The following is a 20,487-nucleotide window of genomic DNA, read 5'->3' as shown; positions in this document are numbered from 1 at the left end:
CTTAAACTCACTTGTCCTTTCAGCAGGTAAGCTAACAATTCAATCTGGACACTGAAATACAAGTCTATATTGAGGTTGTGTTCAATAGAATGTTTGGCACCAACTGATGAGTCAATGTAACATTGTTTGACACTGACTTATATGTCAATCAAGATTTCAACATTTACATATAATTTATCAAAATGTGTTTTACATGGACAACCTGCAGTGTCTGTAAAATATCTGCACATTATGATATCTGTAATAAAACAAAAGAAACTTTTTTTCTCAAATTTAAGAATAATTTAATAATACATTTCATACAGTGTTCAACATATGATCAAAGCAAAGATGCAATCATACATAAATAAGACCTTTTGGTGACAACATTCCTTGTACACATATTCTAATCACATTCTCTCACAAACTTTAAAAATCTATTTATCTCTAAATTGGTTTTTTGTTCATATATGGACTTTATTTCATATAAATAATATTTTAAACATTCAATTGAATCTAAGTTTTTAGTAAATGTTTATACTAAAAGAAATTTTCTGTGATATATACCACAGAACCCAATGACAAAGACAAATATCAATGACCATCAATTGGAATCATAAAACATATAATTCAAATATTACTGATCTTTGAATACATTTTACTTTGATGATTTGACTTCTAGATATATTAAAACAAGAAATATTTGTGTTGGGGGGGGGGGGGGGGGGGGGGGGGGGGGGGGGGGGGGGGGGGGGGGGGGGGGGGGGGGGGGGGGGGGGGGGGGGGGGGGGGGGGGAATGCTGGTGTTCTTGGTGTCAATCAGTTTGAAAGTATTCCTATACAAATATTTTAACTTATATCAAACAAGCAAGTTTGTAGTCTCACAAAATCAGAAATGTTTCTCACTTTAAAAAACTTATCTCTCCCAAAGATCTCTCATACCTCATACCCATCATCTAGAACAGTCTCTAACAACTTTCCAGATTAACCAGTTACAGTATCAAAAGCAAGTTCTCTCATCATACACATCTTTAAAAATTATTATTACACCAGTAACCAATGAACTGCTTTCAGATAACAACATTGCATTCCAATGCAGCAGTATAAAGTATGTTTTGTGTAATAAGCTGTCAGTCACATCACCTTGTAACCTCACCCGAGAAAAAAATACAAGTCACATCACCTTGTAACCTCACCTGATAAAAAGATACAGAGTTAGAACATTGCTATATATATCCATGTAGAAAAACACTGTTTTCACAAATATTGGCAAAAGAATTTAAGTTATGTAATAAACAGAATCATACATTTTGTTCTTATTTTAAATGAGATTGATAAACTCGCCCTAACTTTTTCATTTCACCTTTCATGATGTGCAGTAAAATGAAAAATCCTCAGACTTATTTCATAAACCTTGCATGAATGGAAACTCGTGTAAAATCCTCTACAGATGAATATATTGCATTTTAGCCAAGCAAGCTAAAATGGAAAATTTATGAACCTCTTTAAGATTGAAATCCTTGTTTCTATCACTATCATCTAAAATGTCAATATGGAATTTAATTGTCACACTTCTAGGAAAGGGAAGTATTCAGTGAAAAAATTAGTTTCAAGGCACATGTACATCTTATGTATTCTGTAACCACACCTTTGCCTTCAGTGTAATTCACAAGTAATTGAAAAATTGAGGACTTAAACACATAATTTAAACAGGACTGAATACTCAATCTTTGTGAGATAAAGCAAAATGTCAAGTAGTGCATACACACAGTCAGTATTCCACAGTGCAATTTACATATCACAGTTATATCACAGATACTTAGATAAGGAATGATCATAGTTATAGGTACTGCAGGTTAGTGTTTTCACTGAGTTATAATTGGAAGTGATTCTGGCTTGTACAAATACTTTAGGACTATTCCAGTCAAATATCTACTTGACACCAGTACTCCAAAATAAATCACTTTTATCCTCGGTTCAGTATTCTGTCTATTACTTTCAAGCAGATTATCAATAACAAAAAACAATCTATGGGTGATAACTCTAAACAGAGTCCTGGTGTGGGCTATTACTGGAATAGCCCATCACAGATAATGTTTTACCATTTGACAGATCTGTCAACAAACTTTTCCTGTTGTGAATATAATATGGATATGAACATAAGGTACAAACTGACACTGATAACATAAATGTCAGTGATTAGGTCTAAAATTATTGTTTACAAATGTGATGTAAATGAAGGGAGAGCACCCCTCCTACCTTCCTGCTCTCCCTTGTTCCTATATGATTACATAATCAGAGTTTTCCATAAGAGCCGGTCGCCGACCAATTTGACCGGCTACCTTGATCATTTGGCCGCCTACACCAATCCAGTTCCGTAATAATGTTCCGTACACGACTACATGTACACGGCAGGCCAGCCTCCTACTTTCACAACACAGCCTACTACTAACAAAATTATTGAAAACCCTGCATAAATATCCAGGACAGTTAGTACAGCTGGAAAGAATTGTGGGTACTTCCTTTTACAATTTTGTATTCACTGGCCCTTGCATGTAATCAATCTTCCTTTTTCCATCGTTGCTTGTGAACTTTTAATTTCATGTGAAATTCTTCACATTATCAATATCTTTAAATTCTTGTGCCATGGCAACCTTGGTAAATGAATTCAAAACCAAAATTTCTATTAACTAGCATGCAGTTTCATACAAGAAATCCCAGAGGGATCTTGGCACCCACCATTGTTTGATCTTTATATGCTCTTTGAAAGCTGGATCTTTTCCCTTCTTTTCTCTTCTCTTCTCCGTTTTTGTTCTTAATGATGAGACATTTGAATATTCCTTTGCAGAATGATAATAATATAATAATTATTGATAATCTTTACCTGCCAAATCCAAACTGTCCACCCGGAAGCTATTTTGTTTCTGCTGATCAATCCCAAAATCAAACGAGCACGTGGAAAGACGAAAAGGAACATACGTATGAAATTTGAGATATCCATATAGATATCTGTATATGACCAGTCCTAAACTCAAACAGGCACAACAAGGGACCTAAAGGAACCTATACAAGAAATTTGAGAAAGATCTATAGAGTAGTTCTCAAGAAATAGTGATCACAAACTTTCGAAGTCAAAATCAAAGATGTTCATCTGTCGGCCATTTTGTTTTTCTGATCAGTCCCAAAATCACATTGGCACAACTAGGAATCTAGAGGAACCTACATCTGAAATTTTAGAAAGATCCATCAAGCACTTCTCAAGAAATAGCAACAACAAACTTTCAAAGTCAAAATCCAAAATGGCTGCCTTTCAGCCATATTATTTTCTCATCAGTCCCAAAATTACATGGGCACAACTAGAGACCAAGGGGAACCTACATAAGAGAGATCCATCGAGTACTTCTCAAGAAATAGCAATAACAAAAATTGTTTATGGATGGACGGACAACTGACCACAGACGCAGAGTGATTTGAATAGCAAACCATCTGATAATGGTGGGCTAAAAAAGTAAGTTAGGATAGTATAGATGTATAAGTTTGGTTGAATAGGAGATAATGAGAATATATTCTTAGGTTACACATAATGGTCTTGACACCTGCATTTTTCTAACAAAGATGTATGTAGTTTTTATAGCCAAATGATTACAACAATGACTAGTTAGCTTTCTCAGTATCTAGTGGTAACACAATGCTATCACAAAAGACCAATGCAGGACAACAGAACTGTTCTACAAAACATACCATTAGTGTGACTCTTAGGTAATGGGAGGGGATTTCACCCTCAACCTGTTACTTCTACCAGACCTGCGATCACTAGCTGGTGGGTTTGGCACAGGTGTATCACCATTAACAGACAATAATTCTGTACCATCCTGGAAGTCAGAACTCACATCAGTAAAACTGTTACGCACTGTTAATACAGAGCTTCTGTTACTAAGGTTACTAGAAGGACGATTATTGATGTGATTGTTCATTTCCTGGGCTACCAAACTTCCTGAACGATTGATTTCAGGTAAAAAGGGTGTCCGTGACTCACGACTTTCTCCTCTGCTATGTCTGGGAACCTCCCCGGATAAAGAATCATGTTCATGGTATATGTTACGACTGTTGGTCCTACTTTTTGACACAGATAAACTGGATTGTAAGCTTGACCGAATTGTATTTAAATGGTCCACATACTCTGACTCATCCTCATTTTCAAGTCTTTCTTGAGCAATAAGCTGCCATGTTTCAGCACTGATAGGTACAATTTCATTGTCCTCAGCTATCAAGAAAAGAAAACAGTTCATTATATCTTTGATTATCTAATACAGGTGAAATGGTTTTCATTACTGTAAATCACTTTTTTACAAATAGAACTTCACATTGTCCTTTACCTTATGTGTGATACCTACAGGTTTATATTTGAGATCAAGATCAAGATAGAGGTATCAGCCTCCTCATCAAAATAAAGAGACTTGAAAAACCGCAGCAATATTGAGGTGACTGTCTGCAAATTTCAGCGGGAATTATCTACAGTACTGACCTCCAGCTTCAGCTTCCTCCTCTTCTTCCCGAAGTGTAGATAGCCTGCTGGCTGCAGGACAGTAAGCTTCAGATAACAACTTCTGAAGGGTGGCCTTAGGTAAGTGTGGTGGATTTTCCATTAAAACCTCCCGGGCAGACTTTGGTGTCCTAAAAATAAACAAACAAATAAAAATATGTCAAGCAGTATTCCTTTTTGAAACTGAAACTGAACGATAAATTGCCTTTGAGTTTTTGTTTAATTTTTAGAAATCAATCTTTACATAAATTAAGGAATGTTTGTGAGCCATATATCCTTACTTCTACTTCTAAGAAAATGGAACAAGAGTTCAAGTCTAACAAACAAAATTCATTATCATAAACTCAGTCATGGAAGAGAGACAGACCCAAGTGAAAAGTCAGAAAAAAATGTACTACCAGGGTGTCATAGAATAAGAGGCTCAATCTTTACCTAAAAGTTTACATCACAGTGAAATCAAATTATACTGCAATATAAATATTCTTTGTTGGAAAGATATTGAAGCTACATCGTACTACCTACCAAACTACCAATCATGATTTACACAAATTCATTCCATCAGCCAGATATGAAAAACCTAGGTGATTCAGAAAAGATTATTCAAAATGTACAATATATTTGAAACTTGTGATGTTTAAAGTGGGTCAAGATCAGCCAACTGAAAAAATCTCAAATATCCCAATCAAGCTTGATAATGGCTAAACAGCACCAGACAGACACCGTGGTTATTTATGAGTTAATGAAAGATTTCATTTAGAAAAAAAGGATCCATGTGACCTTGAAAGATTATTCCTTAAAGTAACACTGATATCTCTACACATAACCTATGACCTTAAAATGTACCAGGTAAATTGCATGATCAAGTCTTTTTAATAATTCAGAGCTACTAGTTTTCTTTCATGATAAATTGATTTTACCACTGTTAGTGGGTTGATGTCATCCACTTAAACATTTTTATATGGTAATCTGGTTATCTTTAACCACTGCTACCCTACCTGGGTGTGGTCTCAGTTGACAGCCCTGCCTCCGACACAGAGACACCTGCATCTGAATCTGCATCGTTAAATGTTGTTCTAGAATTTGTACCAGTATAAGTTGTTCTAGACAAAGATCGAGCACATTGGTCTAATAAGTCTTGTAACTGATCCTCTTCTAACTTGGGGGTCTCAGAGATCTGTAACAGTGGAATAACTCAATCAGATAGATGTCTCAAAAAATATGTTTTCTCATTACCTGTACCAGAGCTTTATGATGGGGAAAATGGGCATAAGTCGCATATATATTTGGCATCTTTTGTAAAAACCTGCATAACTAAGTAGTAAAGGAGAGATATACCAAGTATGGAAGGAGGTTATTTAAACAATTATAATCCAAGGATAATGAGGGGAGGTAGGGTACTGACAAACCTTTAGTGAATAATGCACGGGTGATGGGATAAAAAATATCTGTGAATCATTGATATTGTAGACACGAGGAAAAAGATCATGATTATTGTGGGTCTGCTTGCCCCTTCTCCCCTCCCTGATACTTGTGTCTTAAATTGACAAAAATTCACAATAAGGCTGATAGCTTTCTTTTCCGTCCTTTCAGTGCTTTGCCTCAAACAGCTATACTAATGATACTTCAATGAAAAATGTATACACAAGTTACAACAAGTGAAAACATTGCAATTCCGATAAAAAAACACATTATGTAAAAATGTGTGTCACAACTTTTCCATCACTGTGCATCATGCTTAGATGTGAATGACATTTAAAAAAAAAGTTTGTTGTTGAAGCAAGCAGAGAATTACAAACAATAAAGTTAGAATAAAGATATAGCACAGGGGTAGTCTTTTGATGAAACAAACAGCAACAGGATCCAATGTATGTCATATTTACACAACATTCACAATGAAATAATGAACAAGAAAATTATTGTGAGTATGTCATTCAGGACCTTCATGGCTGAATTCCTTACCATGTTATTATTATCTTTATTGTTAATTGGCACAAACTATTGTTCAGAGCTTTGCCATTTTCACATTACTAATTTAAATGTTTAGGATTACTGATGAAATTTAGGAATAAACCAATATATCTCCCTTTTTTTGTAATTTGTGTCCATTTTAAAGGGAATGCCTTCAGCTACAATCAACATTTGAAATGAAATCTTCATCAGATTGTTCTGATTTTCCAAATTTATTGTTCATCATTACAACTTGTAATGGAGACGGTTGTTATCATATCTGTGATGACATATTTTCAAACCTGCTGAGAGACTAAAGGGTCAAAAGTCTGTCTTGCTCCAGTGGTCACGTTAAAGTTTCAACTACTCACATATTCATCACAAATCAGAAAAACATCAACAGGATAGTAATGAATCAAGTTGTGTAGATAAGAAGTTGTTAAATATTGGTATAGATAGGATAGGTGCAATCAAATGGTTTTAGGTACAAAATGGTAAAACCATATACCCAAACATCAATAAAACATCAAATCATATCATTTAGAAATGAAAGTAAAAACAGAAAATGATTTCTAAATGTTATTTATCATTAAACTAATATAACCAATATCACAATGTACTTGCAATACCCTTTCATAAAAATTCACGCATTAATTAATTCAACGTAAACAATCAAACTCATGGAATTTATATCCCCCGCTTTCCAAACATATTGTAAGTCAATATTTTAGAGGTTATTATATTTAGGAAAGTTAGAGCACAAAAACTGACCAACCAATGAAATGAAACGATACCTAATTGGTATACATAGATATTAACAGATGATGCTGATTGCTGAACTCAGACTTATGTGCCCTAATATGCATCTGTTGACCAAGTTTCATCTAAATCAGATTATATTTAGGGAAGTTAGAGCACGGAAATGAACCGATCAATGAAATCAAAGGATACCTCATTAGTATGCATAATCATTAACAGATGGTACTGATAGTCAAACTCAGTCTTAATGACCCAAAGATGCATCTGCTGACCAAGTTTCACCAAATTGGATGATATGTGGGGAAGTTAGAACACGGAAACGAAAGTGTGACAGATAGACGGACTGACAGACGGATGGATGAACCCAAATTAATATCCCCCGTTTTGGTGAATGTGAGGGATAATAATATGACCATTACTAAGGTTATTAAATGCTTGTAAGGATACTAGGATAGGCACTGCACACAGTTTACCTCCAGCTCATGTGACATATGGAGTTTGCCTAGCTCCTCCTCCACAGCCTGGAGACGGGCACGCAGCTCTCTTTGATCTTTGTTATCCAGGAGAGCTTTCTCTCCGAATCGTTCAGACCTAACATCAACCACCGGCTTAAACAATTTGTACTGGACAAAATAAAAAGTGCAAGACATATGCAAGTTAAGCTTGTGACCACAACAACATATAGGTTTACTGTGTCAATATCCACACAGGAGGCAACTGGTGACAATGATCATACAAACACGTAGTCCTTGTCAAATGTACAAATATAAACAAGCATCTACTATCTTATAAAACATACAAAGAGTCCATACATATAACAAAGAGGTGAGTTTCTAATTGAATATCACAAACATTGCATGATTATGACAATATTTATATATTTTTTAACAAGTGCAAACCACAAATGAATAAGAAACTGATAAATTCTAATATATAATGATAAAAACAAAAAACAACAGCCACTATATATAATTGATTAAAACTTTTTTTCCCCCCAATTTCTGTCAAACTTAATACAACATTAGAAATTTCTTCTTATGAACATTTATGCATAACATCAAATTACCTCACATGAAAAAATGACATTTCAAGCCAATAAAGTATTAGGTTAACAAATGATCAGATGGTGGCCAAAAAATTTGCATCTTAAAACTGAATTAACTTTGTTCATTTCCTAAAATGTTCAGATGATAAAAGTAAAAAGCAGTATTTAAGTGTTATATGTCTGTGCACAGTGGGAGACTCAAATAGGATGACAAATGACATATGCATGTGACACTATATACTACCTGGAAATGCAACATCAATTATCAATATATAATTTGATTCAACAACACCAAGATCAAAAATCATTGGTAACATCACATCATCAAGTTATTCATGAACTAAAATATCATAAAAAAAAACAAAAAAACATGCTACCTTACCTGTGGCGTACTACATATAGAGGCACTAGTGACCGATTCATAGTCCTCTGGAGGCAGGATTGTCCTAAGTCTACTGTCAATGTTGGACAGAGACCGTTGATCATCAGGCTCTGGTTGAAATCCTTCACCAGGTCTGACAGCAATTTGAAATGGGTTAGAAACAGAGAAGTCAGACTGGAAAAGAAAAGCATTTGATTGTTGGAATCAAATCATCAAAGTTATGTAAGCTCTGTTCACTGACTCTAATACCTAGCAATGAAAGTCTTAATTTTCCCCAGACAAGATTTTCATATATTCAAATCCAAATTTTAAAAATGATAAGAACTGGGAACAAATTAAGCTTTGTGAAGAAGTGAAAAAATATCTTGAGACTTGTGACACTTGATCTTAAGCAATTTCACAGGTTGGGTCACTCTCAACTTAAAATGTCGTTTCAAACCAAAACAAAATCATCAAAACCTTATTTTAGGGATCTAAAGCACTACTGCCCCAATTGTTCTACTGTATACCAAAGCTATGGTGAGAGAATGCATCCGGTTATAGACAAGAAGGGAGATAACTCTAACTTATACACACTACTGATTCATCTTCTTCTAGTACTTCAGGTAAAGCATCCAGGCCTTCCAACAGTTGGTTGACACGTGTCTTTTCCTCATCTGTCATCGGTACAGGGTTTTCAGCTTCAGATGCAAGCTTGAAAATTGGATACATACAAATAGCAATAAACAATTACAAAAATAAAACCAATTTACCACAGATACAATGTTCTCTGACCGCTGACTTACATCAAAAAATGTTCAGTGACATACACTAAAGACTACAAATAATGTCGTTATAGATTTAATGAAGATGAATCTTGTGAAGCAGAACCTATGTTCATATATTTTCAAGAACTTAATCTTGATTCTTAAGTAATAAGTAATTTTGTTTATCTTCATTGTAACAATAATCTCTTTCAATGAAACTCTACAAAAACTGCAGCAACTACCGCAGGCCTAGAGAACATTTATGAAAGTTCTTTCCAAAGGATACCCATTGGATTTGAAATGTTCAATGAAATATATTATAAAACAGAAAAATTTGATTTTAGTTTTGATAAAACAATGCTTTACCTCTCTATTTCTTTTGATAAAGTCTTTTTTACGTTTCTTTCTCTTTCCAGACTTGCTGCCTGCAAGTGAAGAAGTCTCACTACCAAGTTCTGAGTCTTGTTGAGAGTGACAGTCACTTCGTTCTGAAGCAGTATTGGACCTGTGACTTGAGCCTATGAAAAATCAACAACACTATAACTATGAGTTCAAGAGCAGAATGCTACACCTATCTAGTAAGAAAAACGGTTAGTGTTGATGAGATACAATTTATATAACATAGAACCTAGACTGTGATCTTCCTGAATCAAACTTATTCTGAGTATCTAAATAATCATGAAAGTTGTTACCCCAGAAATACCCTGTAAGAACTTGTTTCAGGAAGACTTTTCCTATAACCACTGTCACAGATATTAGCAATCCAGAAGCATGATAAATGTATGAACTGATTTATAACACTATACATGACATGATGATAAAAAGGAAGTGAATTAAAACAGTTTGATGTACTTACTCTAAACTGGTAGTCTCCTTGAGGTTCTATAGTACTCAGTAGTAAAGGAACAAACTGACCTACTAATAGGCCTTATTCTAATCTGGTAGTCTCCTTGAGGTTCTATATTACTCTGTAGTAAAGGAACAAACTGACCTACTAATAGGCCTTATTCTAATCTGGTAGTCTCCTTGAGGTTCTATAGTACTCAGTAGTAAAGGAACAAACTGACCTACTAATAGGCCTTATTCTAATCTGGTAGTCTCCTTGAGGTTCTATAGTACTCAGTAGTAAAGGAACAAACTGACCTACTAATAGGCCTTATTCTAATCTGGTAGTCTCCTTGAGGTTCTATAGTACTCAGTAGTAAAGGAACAAACTGACCTACTAATAGGCCTTATCCTAATCTGGTAGCCTCCTTGAAATCTATATTATTCAGTAGTAAAGGAACAAACTGACCTACTAATATGCTGGGTAACAGCAACTTTTACAAGTGAATTCACAAATTAAAGAACAAATACTTGAATTTGTAAATGCTAAAAAGGTGTATTAATATATCTTCACTTCTGTGATGGGGTAACATGGCAATCATACGCTCTGACTTTTCCATTTAAAATCTTCATTGACTTCCTATAGATTATTCAGGATCTAATCTGGTGTAAAGTTTGAAGCCACTTTACAAACCTTAATTACATTGAACAAAGTTTACCCTTTCTCTGTCTATGACCACTGCCGACCTCCCCATTCTGTCTGTGAACATCAGGATAGTCTTGTTCATTAAGCTGTGTAGTAAATACTGGTTCATTCAAGGAGTTTGGCACTTCAACCCCTGAAAAAGTAATTAAAAGAAAGACATGGAACTCAACGATTTTATGTCCAGAAAGTCTGTATCACTCATCTCAACAATAGTGGCACAACATTCTCACTAACACGTGTTTCCTTTCACAAATATGCTGTATTTCTGATTGCCTGGTTCCAAATAGCATTCATAGTAAAACCTTATTGAAAACTCTCTGTCAATGTCTGTCAACAATGCCCTTATTAGGCCTGTCATGGGGACCACACCCCTTGTAAATATGTTGCTGAATTCCTATCACAAAAAGGAGGCTTCTGGGTAAAAAGGCACAAATTACAATTTAACATTTTTCTTACTTTTGATAGTTTAATTATTAAAATCATTGCCCTTTTATATATCTATACTTCCTTCCTTATATTGATATTATGATTTGTTTTAACACTTTAATTGTAAAATGTTTGTTTCTTATCATACTATTGTATTTTGTATCTATTTTCATAATTTACATTTATTTTCTAATATCGAATGATAATCCTTACAAGTTGGAATTCTGATCTACCATACAACCTCAAATTTTACAGAGCGCTCCCTAATAATCACAACAACTTTTACGTTTTAACTACAATAATATAATAGTTATTTAATTTAAGTGTTTTGGTACCAATAGTAGAATTTAACTTTTAACAATTTGGATATATCATTTTATGAAGTGGTATTCCACAGAAATTGTAGTAATAATTCACATCATTGGGGATGGTTGCAGCATACGCAAACGGTTTATGCATCTGCTTTTCTTAAATGGTGCTGTTGGCAAGTGAGTTCGAATTGGTGAAAAGAACTTCAATATAATTTTTTCATTCAAATTAAAGACATTTCTTTGAAATTTTGACTGACTATGTAAATTTTCAGTAGATTTATCATGCAAGTCCTTGAGAGCTTGGAGCTGACCTCTATGATACAGCTAGGTATATCATAATTATATTCCGGTAATATGTATATTTTAAGAAATATCATTATCAATCACAAAATAATTAAAATTTTGCTTTTTGTGAAGGTTATGTTTAAAAACAAAAGGCATTGATTCAGATACACTTATATATCTATCTTTCTGTTTTTCCGTTGGGACAACTGATAATCGGAAAAGATGAAATGCCTCCAATTGAAATTGAACTGTGATCAATTAAAACTAATGGTTTTGCATTTTCATTGGTTGCTTTATTATTACATTTTACCACCATGATAGGTTTAGTTTGGGTATTGAACATTACATGTACATTACCTGTTTGTCACTCACAATAACGGTTGATAAGTAAATATTAACCTGTCTATACAGTTTGTACTTGAATTCTAACATGTGCTAGTATGTTGCAGTCAGATAATACATTCCATACTATGTAAAACTAATATAAAGTACCATTTGGAAACTCAAGGTCCAGTTAGGACAAGTCTTTTGTAAATGTTTTGACAAGGGACCAGACGTAACAAATTAGACACAAAAAGTATTATGTATAGAGGAAATGGTCTGTAAATGTTGTGATTTGTTTATTTAGAATTAAAAAACTATTACATAAATTTCTTGGCATGCTTGGTCCAGTACATTAGATACTGCTATACAAGGACAACATTGCTACTCTGTCAAAGAAATGAAGATTTATGTCTTGTTTAAAGTGAAAGGATAATTATTGGCAGGAAACAATTTGGCATGACTTGATGATCAGGTTCATATCAGGTTCATATCATAAAAAAATGTGAATGATCTAATAACAGTTGCCAGACTTCACATCTAAAGATTAGACAAATGTTGTTTCTTAATGCAGATAATTTAGACCAACTATGGCAGAAAAAAAATGTATTAGTGTAGGAATTAGATATATTAGTGATGAATACAACACATAACAAATGTTAAATATATGTCTCTGTATATCTGAGTGTGTGAATGTATAGGGAGTTGTCCTTGACTTCAGTTGGTGATATTTTTGAACACCATCTGGCATAACAATTCAAGGTTGAAATTTACAACAGTGATATATGGGCCATCATACTAACTTTCCATTTTTTTCTATTTTGTATTTTTCAATCTTAGTTTTTACATTTTGGGAAATAAAAGTGATATTGCAATTAAAACTAAAAAATAACAAAGCTAAATTTCAAATTTAGAAATATAATAAAGAGCAGTTAAGAAATCATTATACTTAAACAAAAAATAAAAGGTTTATAAAATGCTAAATTGGAATTATAAAGTTCAATTCAGAAATGGGAATTCCAAAGAGTAAAATCAAGAGCAAAAATTGTTATCTATTATTATAATGATATAAGACAGTCACATAGGTTATATGTGATTAGAAAAATAGAATCAAATAAGAAAGAAAACAGTAATTTAGAAGAACAGATCTTGAAACCCTCCATACAGATGTCATCATTACTTCCTCACATGCACAGACTGTTACTATTTACCAATTAAGCACCAGACTAAATTTGGTCAAAATAAGTCTAATATTTGAGATTGTACTAGTACTAGAGATATGTATTACACACATACCTTCATTGTGACTAGGTGGAAGAGTCAAGGCTAGGTATTTAGATGTGTTCATCTTTTCTTCCTTTCTCTCATTAGATCCTTCTGATTTCAGATCTGTAAGTTCATCCTTGATTCTGAAATCATGTGAGTGACATTATGACACCAAAATGTTAACATGTCAACAGTGTATGTTTATACATGAACAGAATGAGACACACATTTAGTTTCAAGATAATTTAAAGTATAAAGTAAAATCAAGACAACAGTAATGTTTAATTCCTACCTTCTCTGAAGCATGATTCTATCCTTTTTGACTTCACGCTCCCTTTTAACCTTTTTCGCGAGGATACGATCAAGTTTTCTCATCTTTAAAATGGCATCCTTCAGTTTTGGATCAACTTCATCAAGAATTTCCTCAGCTTTAGCACGAGAACTGTCTTTGTGGTCAATATTTTCTTTGAATTCTAAAGCTTCTAATTTTTTTCTATATACACCTATTTCAGATTTCATTTCACTGCGTACTTGGTTGGTGATTTCATCTTTGATTTCCTTCATAATGTCTCTCTCCTCTTCACTGTCAACATCAATTCCATCCTCTAAAGAAATGCAAATGAGAACAATATTTAAGAATAAAATATCCATCAACATTACAGAGAATTCAGCAAACAGATGTACAATATAATCTAATCACCACAGTTAATGTGCGAGAAGATTTTTCTAGCTTGATTTTTTTTTTCATGGCTATACTAAGAAATCTTACTTAAGAAAATCTAAACTCTCATATTATGAGTGTTGTTATGCCTTGTCACATATTCCAATGTACCTTACAGCACTAAACCTGAGCACAAAATTAGCAAAGCCAAGTGAAGTGGCTGAGATCCATTGAGACAGCATTTGTGAATCATTATTTTAGAACCCACATTCTCAATTTACTGCCAATGTAAGGGCCATTATGCTATCAAATACCACATTTTCTGTTGTCTAAGTATTACCAATGTACTATTGATGTTACACCGAGTAGCATGGTAGTAATAAGATATTAAATTGTTAAGAATAGTAGTACATTGTCATTACAACAACAGTAATATGGTACCACATAGGTTCCAGTACACACTGAGGTCACCAGAGAACCATTGATCTATCATGGGGTGCTACTGGTACTCTATCAACACTAATGAAACTTTACTGTAGTACTGCCTTTGTTCTACCACAATGGTCCTGTTGCTCACTCTGGCAGCACAACAAGAGAAATGTTTAAGCATGTTAAAAAATCTCTACTGTCACCTACTATTACTAACTCTGTCACCAATGTTCCGTTGATGTCTTGACAATGTATTGTCATTCTTAGTCAATGTAATATACCTTTATGCTGCCATACTAATACTAGCACATTGTTTAACAGTTATAAAAATAGTTACTTCATCTCCAGATGTCAATTAAATTATCATATAAGATATTTCACATCTTGCTTTTACAGAACTGGAGATTTATATGGATTATAAACACAAAGTTAAAAAAACCTGCTTACAACTGAACAACATACCATAAGGCAACAGACCACCACCATTATAGAGAGGGTTGGTGTCCCCTGCAGCACCTCCATTTTTGAGCACTGGGTGGTTGACATTTTGGTCCCATTCCTCTTGCAGGTTTCCCAGCTCTTCCTCTGACCCACTGCTGTAACTTGGCCACTCCTCATTTTCATATTTATCAGCATCTGTGTTACTTTCTTCAAGGTACTCAAGATCCAGATGCAGATCGAGTTCCTATGTTGAAAAATTAATACTCTTCCATCAATTAAAATTACCTTTCATATGTCAAATACTGGGTGTCAAACAATTACTACTATATCTAATGTATATGAGGAAACATCTTGGTGTTTTTCCCCTCGTATACAACATTTTGCTTTCATCCAGTGTTAATTTCCCCCTAAAATATGTAAAAACACACGCTCCAGCTTTAACATGAAACTTTACCTCGCCTTTTATTTCTGCTCGTTTTAGAAAAAGGCTAAACAAATGCATGTTGGACTGAAGGAAATGTTTCCAATATATAGTAAAAGAGACTTGGACTAAAACTTGGGTATTCCAACCAGCTATAAGATTTCAGAATTAATTTTGTTTCAATTGATTTAGCATACAAACCTTCATTTTTCTGTCCTCCATTTCTGATACCAGATCAAATTCTTCAATAAAAAAACCACAACATTATAACAATAAAGCAGATTGTATATCTCTTGGAAGGTATATTCTTATGCTTAATTAAATCTTCCATTATTAAAATGCCGAACAAGTTCTGTGTGACACTAAATAAAGGAAACTAAAAGAAATGCAGTTAAAGGATTTTTGTACAACACAAAAAACTATTAATAGAGTGTGGGTCACATTACAGAACTACAACCTACAGGAATAGGATAGGATGTGGGTCATATCACATAACTACAACCTATAGGAATAGGATAGGATGTGGGTTATATCACATACCTACAACCTACAGTAATAGGATAGGGTCACATAACTACAACCTATAGGAATAGGATAGGATGTGGGTCATATCACATAACTGCAACCTATAGGAATAGGATAGGTTGTGGGTCATATCACATAACTACAACCTACAGGAGAAATATCGGGTGTTCGCTATTGCCAGATTTCTGACACACAGTCTTTTATTGTCATAAACTGCCAAAGGTAAATTTCAAAGCAAGAACATTGAACTGTATACCTAGTCTTAATATGAAATCTGAATTTCTGTACATCTTGTCTTTGATCATAAAGTGCTATCCAGAAAGTTGACATGATTTTTGTGAAAATTTGCACATAAAGAATAGGTATGAGTGTTTTATCAGTTATGATATTTCATTTCTGACAATCTATGGTTTGGTAAATATGTGTGATAATGTGAAATTTGAACAAGCAAATTCGTGGTAGTATACTTAATACTGTGAATGTGACAGAGTACAATGAATTATATATAAATATGTAATATGGACAGTACCAGTATCGATAATACTAATAAATTACTATATCATGTGTATAGTATCGCACTTACTATATACTATGAAGTGTTATAACGCAACATAAACCGGTCAGAAAAATGTTAATTCTGATAAGCATTCATATAAAAATAATAAGCATTTCGATGAGTTTTTTTCGTTACAAATATCAGCATAACTTCATCCCGACATCGTTGTCAGCTGATCAGCTTGCTGAAAGTTGACATAATTTCCATGGAGATAAAAATTGGTTCATATAAATATGTACAAAGGGATAAATTTTGTGAAACATTTATCATCCGATAACAATACTATAAAACACGTTGTTGTATAATGCTACTATAGGTCCCTTGTCGACATAAAACTTACAGTTCTGGTATATTTACAAATGCCTTTTGATGCAGTTTACCCCACCGACAGCCATTTTGGAATGTGATGATGAAATTTTCCGGTACCTTACTTCCGGTAAATAAATGGCGGGAAATTAATTTTTTTTTAAAAGTACTAAGAAACGCACAAATATCATTATCTTCTAAAAATATTTTTCGGTGATAATAAGTATGTAACAGTAAAATTCTGGAATCCCAATTATTATGTTGTGTGAAATTTGATTACAATTACAAAAGGCATGTAACTAAATAATGCCACAAACTGATTACAAAAAATAGCAAGTTCCAAATTGGGAACCAATGATGAGAAAGCCCAGACGAGTGTTTAATGGTGATGAATCGGGCTTTCCACTGTGTACAAAGTCGGGAAAGGTACTTTCCCAAACAGGGTCGAAGCATGTATATCAGGTTGTTGCAAATAACAAACAACTGTGATGGCATGTTTGAACGCACTGGGAGACTAGGTTCCCCTTTATTGTCTCAGTTCCAGGACAACGTTTCAGGGACACAGGGAATTCCCTGATGCCATTTACTCACATTCAGAAAACGGGTGGATGAACCATGAACTATTTCTCAGCTTTCTTGTGATTTTCAATGACTTTGTGGAAGAAAAGGAAATAGAAAACCCCGTAATTCTGTTTGTGGACGGACAAAGAACGCATACGACAAGAAATGCGGCAAGGTTTTGTGCAGAACATATCATAGTTTTATACTGCCTTCTTCCAAACGCTACGCATATAATGCAAACCTGCGATATTAGCTTCTTCTCGCCAATGAAGTCTGCATGGAAGGCCAATGTGAAGCAGTGGCAGATAGAACACTTGGGTCAGGCTCTTACCAAACGTGCGTTTCCTGGGGGTTTTTTAACATGCTTGGGACACTTGCTCCGCCATCTCCATTGCAGCACATGCCTTTAAGCGGACCGGTCTATTTCCGTTCTCATCGGAAGGTATTGACAAAAGCAAACTTGAACCATGTACGATAATATCGCCAACGAAGGAATTCGTAATGGGTGTAGATGCAGAAAATAACGATGTAGCCAAAGGGTAAAGAGTGATGACCATAGATAAAGTGGAGACAAAGAGAATGTATCTGTGGAGAGAAAGATTTGCGAGGCCAACAAGAGTGACAATGGTGTTGCTCTCGATATAAACATAGAGAATGTGGATGGGTCAAGTGTTGGCGTATCAGGGGATGAGAGAAACAAGAATGTGACTGTAGAGTTCAATAAGGAGAATGAGCACGTAGTGAGAGCTGATGTTCATGTATTAAGTTCAGTTACAGAAACCAGTTTGGGAACACTTATTACCAGAGTCGAGAATTCCGTGTCCAGTGTGTTTGACACCTTGGTGATTCCTGAGGTCAAACAAGGAAAGGGGAAACGATGTGAAAAGGCCAAACTGCCAAAAGCACTTTCAGGGCACGACGTTCTAAAGATGTTTAAAGAGAGGGAAGATAGGAAAATAGAAGATGTTTGACGAGTTAGATTTTCCTAGTCACTTTGAAGAAATGGCTTCGTCAATTTCCTATCTTAAGCGGGAGACGATGTGCCTAGATTAACTGAGAAGACTTACGGAAAGCATAATTTTGTGCCAATATAAGGAAATGCATAGTTCATAACGAATACAGAACTACAATTCCATGAAGGAATGTTTACGTGAAAAAATATTTATAAAAGTTGACTGAATTGTCTCTATATTGAATGCTTTATTGAGGATACAAATTACTCCATTTGTACCTGTACTATGGGTCATCAGTAATTATTGTATCTATTTATATCATAAGGTGTCATTACTGACCCAAACAACGTTAGAAGTGTGATTGTCATGGTTTTTTATGCAATTTATCAATATCTGTACTCAATAAATGACTTTTAGAGGTTTGTACTGAACAAAACATTCTCTCAGATGCCCGTCCTGGTTTGAGAACATTTCATGCTATTTTGCATCGCAATCCATCATCTCGATAATTTTCTCTGTTGAAAAGGTATTATATTGTTGCCTTGTCGATTTTCGCAAAGCCTAACATTTTGTTGATAGAGTAAATCTGTAGCATAAGTTGGCAAAACTGGGATAATTTTGTTATTTGGGTTTTGTGGCCCAATTGAGTATAAGCAAGTCGTTTCTTTTAATTTCTTCTTTTATTAGGTACAAGCAGTCTGACATGGTTTGTGAGAGATGGTGTTCCTTTCTCCAGCGCTCCCCGGCCTTCTCTCGCTAACCCCAATATCTGTCGTCTATTTATCCCCACTGCCGAAATGACCGTTGATCAAACCCCACTTACCTATGTATCTTGAATCATGAATCTACGCTGATGTTAGCTAAATTATTGCTGACCATCCGTAAATCAATACATACTAACATTATATAGGAATAGGTACATAGATGATACATATATAGAAATAGGAACACATACAATTGTATATACTGCGTAATTAAATGTGATGAAATCTTCCTGGTCAGTTTGTAAGCTAATCCTACTTCACCTACTTATAGTGTTCAATGTCTTGCCACATCAGCATAAATCGTATTAACTAAAGATACACATTAGGTCTGATAATAATATTTAGATCAACGGTACATTTATAACTTGAATGAAACCAAAGATTGATTTTATTTTTTGTTCTATTTTTTCATAATTAGCTGGAACACCATTTTCCCATAAGCCATCTGGTTACAGTTTTTTTGTTGAAGTTTAGCGATAAATCTGGTTGAAATGTTTAACATTTAGCCGACCAAGGTCGTATGGTGCTTCTCGCTTTACGTTCCAAGTACAATCACGTTAATCTAAACAGGATATGTTTCATTTATTTGACACATACGTTGGTAGCATCGCTTGTGAAACCTGGGATGTTTTAAAGCAGATGAAGTCGAAAAGGTTCATTAAGATTTTGGTTTGAACATCTTATGTGTGTAAAAATCGACATGTCATGAGGGCTGATTGATAAGTTGTGTCTTGTGTTGAAGAAGTTAAGCAAGGATGTCTTTCTTCAGCTCTGCTTCCTTGACTACTTAATGTTGTGTACCCAAATATCGGTGTCATTTGGTCAGTTTTTGTTGAAGGGGTAGCACTTTAAAGTAAGCAATGCAAGCGTCTTTTAAAAAATGGACATAATCGCTGAAAGAACAGCGTTTCAAGACTAATGCATGTATCCTGGATTTCGAATAATATTGTATATAACAAAATTTCATCTGCAGCCTTTTCTTGAGATCGATTGGAAAGGTAACCTGCTTTCGCCGTTTTTAAAAAGAGACGTGATCAATTGTTCTCGGATATCATTTGTAGATTCCATGTTTTTTATTCTGCAAGTTGTAGTTTGTGAAGGATAATGTAAATCTATTTTTTAATGTTTTCAAAGTAGGATTCTGGTGTAGCGCCGATCTGTTTCTAAAGCATAATATGATGAAAGGATAGTCTCCCATGTTGGCAAGTGATTTAAAGTGCCGTGATGATGAAATTTATTGTTCCAAAAAATCTTGCCTTATGCGTATTTTTTCATTGTTCATTACCAAAGAAGAAAACGAAACTCTGACACATCTATGACTTACAAGTT

The 20,487-nt window shown here is 34.4% G+C and overlaps 1 protein-coding gene across 1 annotated transcript; it reads right to left on the bottom strand.

Annotated features, from left to right (window-relative positions):
* Positions 1 to 2,869: 2,869 nt before the first annotated feature.
* Positions 2,870 to 15,716, bottom strand: LOC132550523 (fibrous sheath-interacting protein 1-like). Its single transcript, XM_060214606.1, has 12 exons — positions 15,695 to 15,716; positions 15,094 to 15,316; positions 13,834 to 14,146; positions 13,572 to 13,684; positions 10,946 to 11,065; positions 9,768 to 9,919; positions 9,232 to 9,348; positions 8,656 to 8,829; positions 7,702 to 7,851; positions 5,518 to 5,696; positions 4,505 to 4,653; positions 2,870 to 4,243 (listed from the first exon to the last, which is right to left on the bottom strand). Exons 1-12 carry the CDS (start codon positions 15,713 to 15,715, stop codon positions 3,735 to 3,737), a joined length of 2,220 nt encoding a protein of 739 aa, XP_060070589.1. The 5' UTR covers position 15,716; the 3' UTR covers positions 2,870 to 3,734.
* Between the last annotated feature and the right edge of the window lie 4,771 nt (positions 15,717 to 20,487).

Source organism: Ylistrum balloti, unplaced genomic scaffold, assembly GCF_031769215.1.
Source record: "Ylistrum balloti isolate Yb309-2 unplaced genomic scaffold, AGI_CSIRO_Ybal_v1 Utg370126, whole genome shotgun sequence".
In the NCBI taxonomy this organism is placed as follows: domain Eukaryota; kingdom Metazoa; phylum Mollusca; class Bivalvia; order Pectinida; family Pectinidae; genus Ylistrum; species Ylistrum balloti.
Note: the sequence above shows the minus strand (reverse complement) of the source record. Positions and strands in the feature narration are given on the sequence as shown.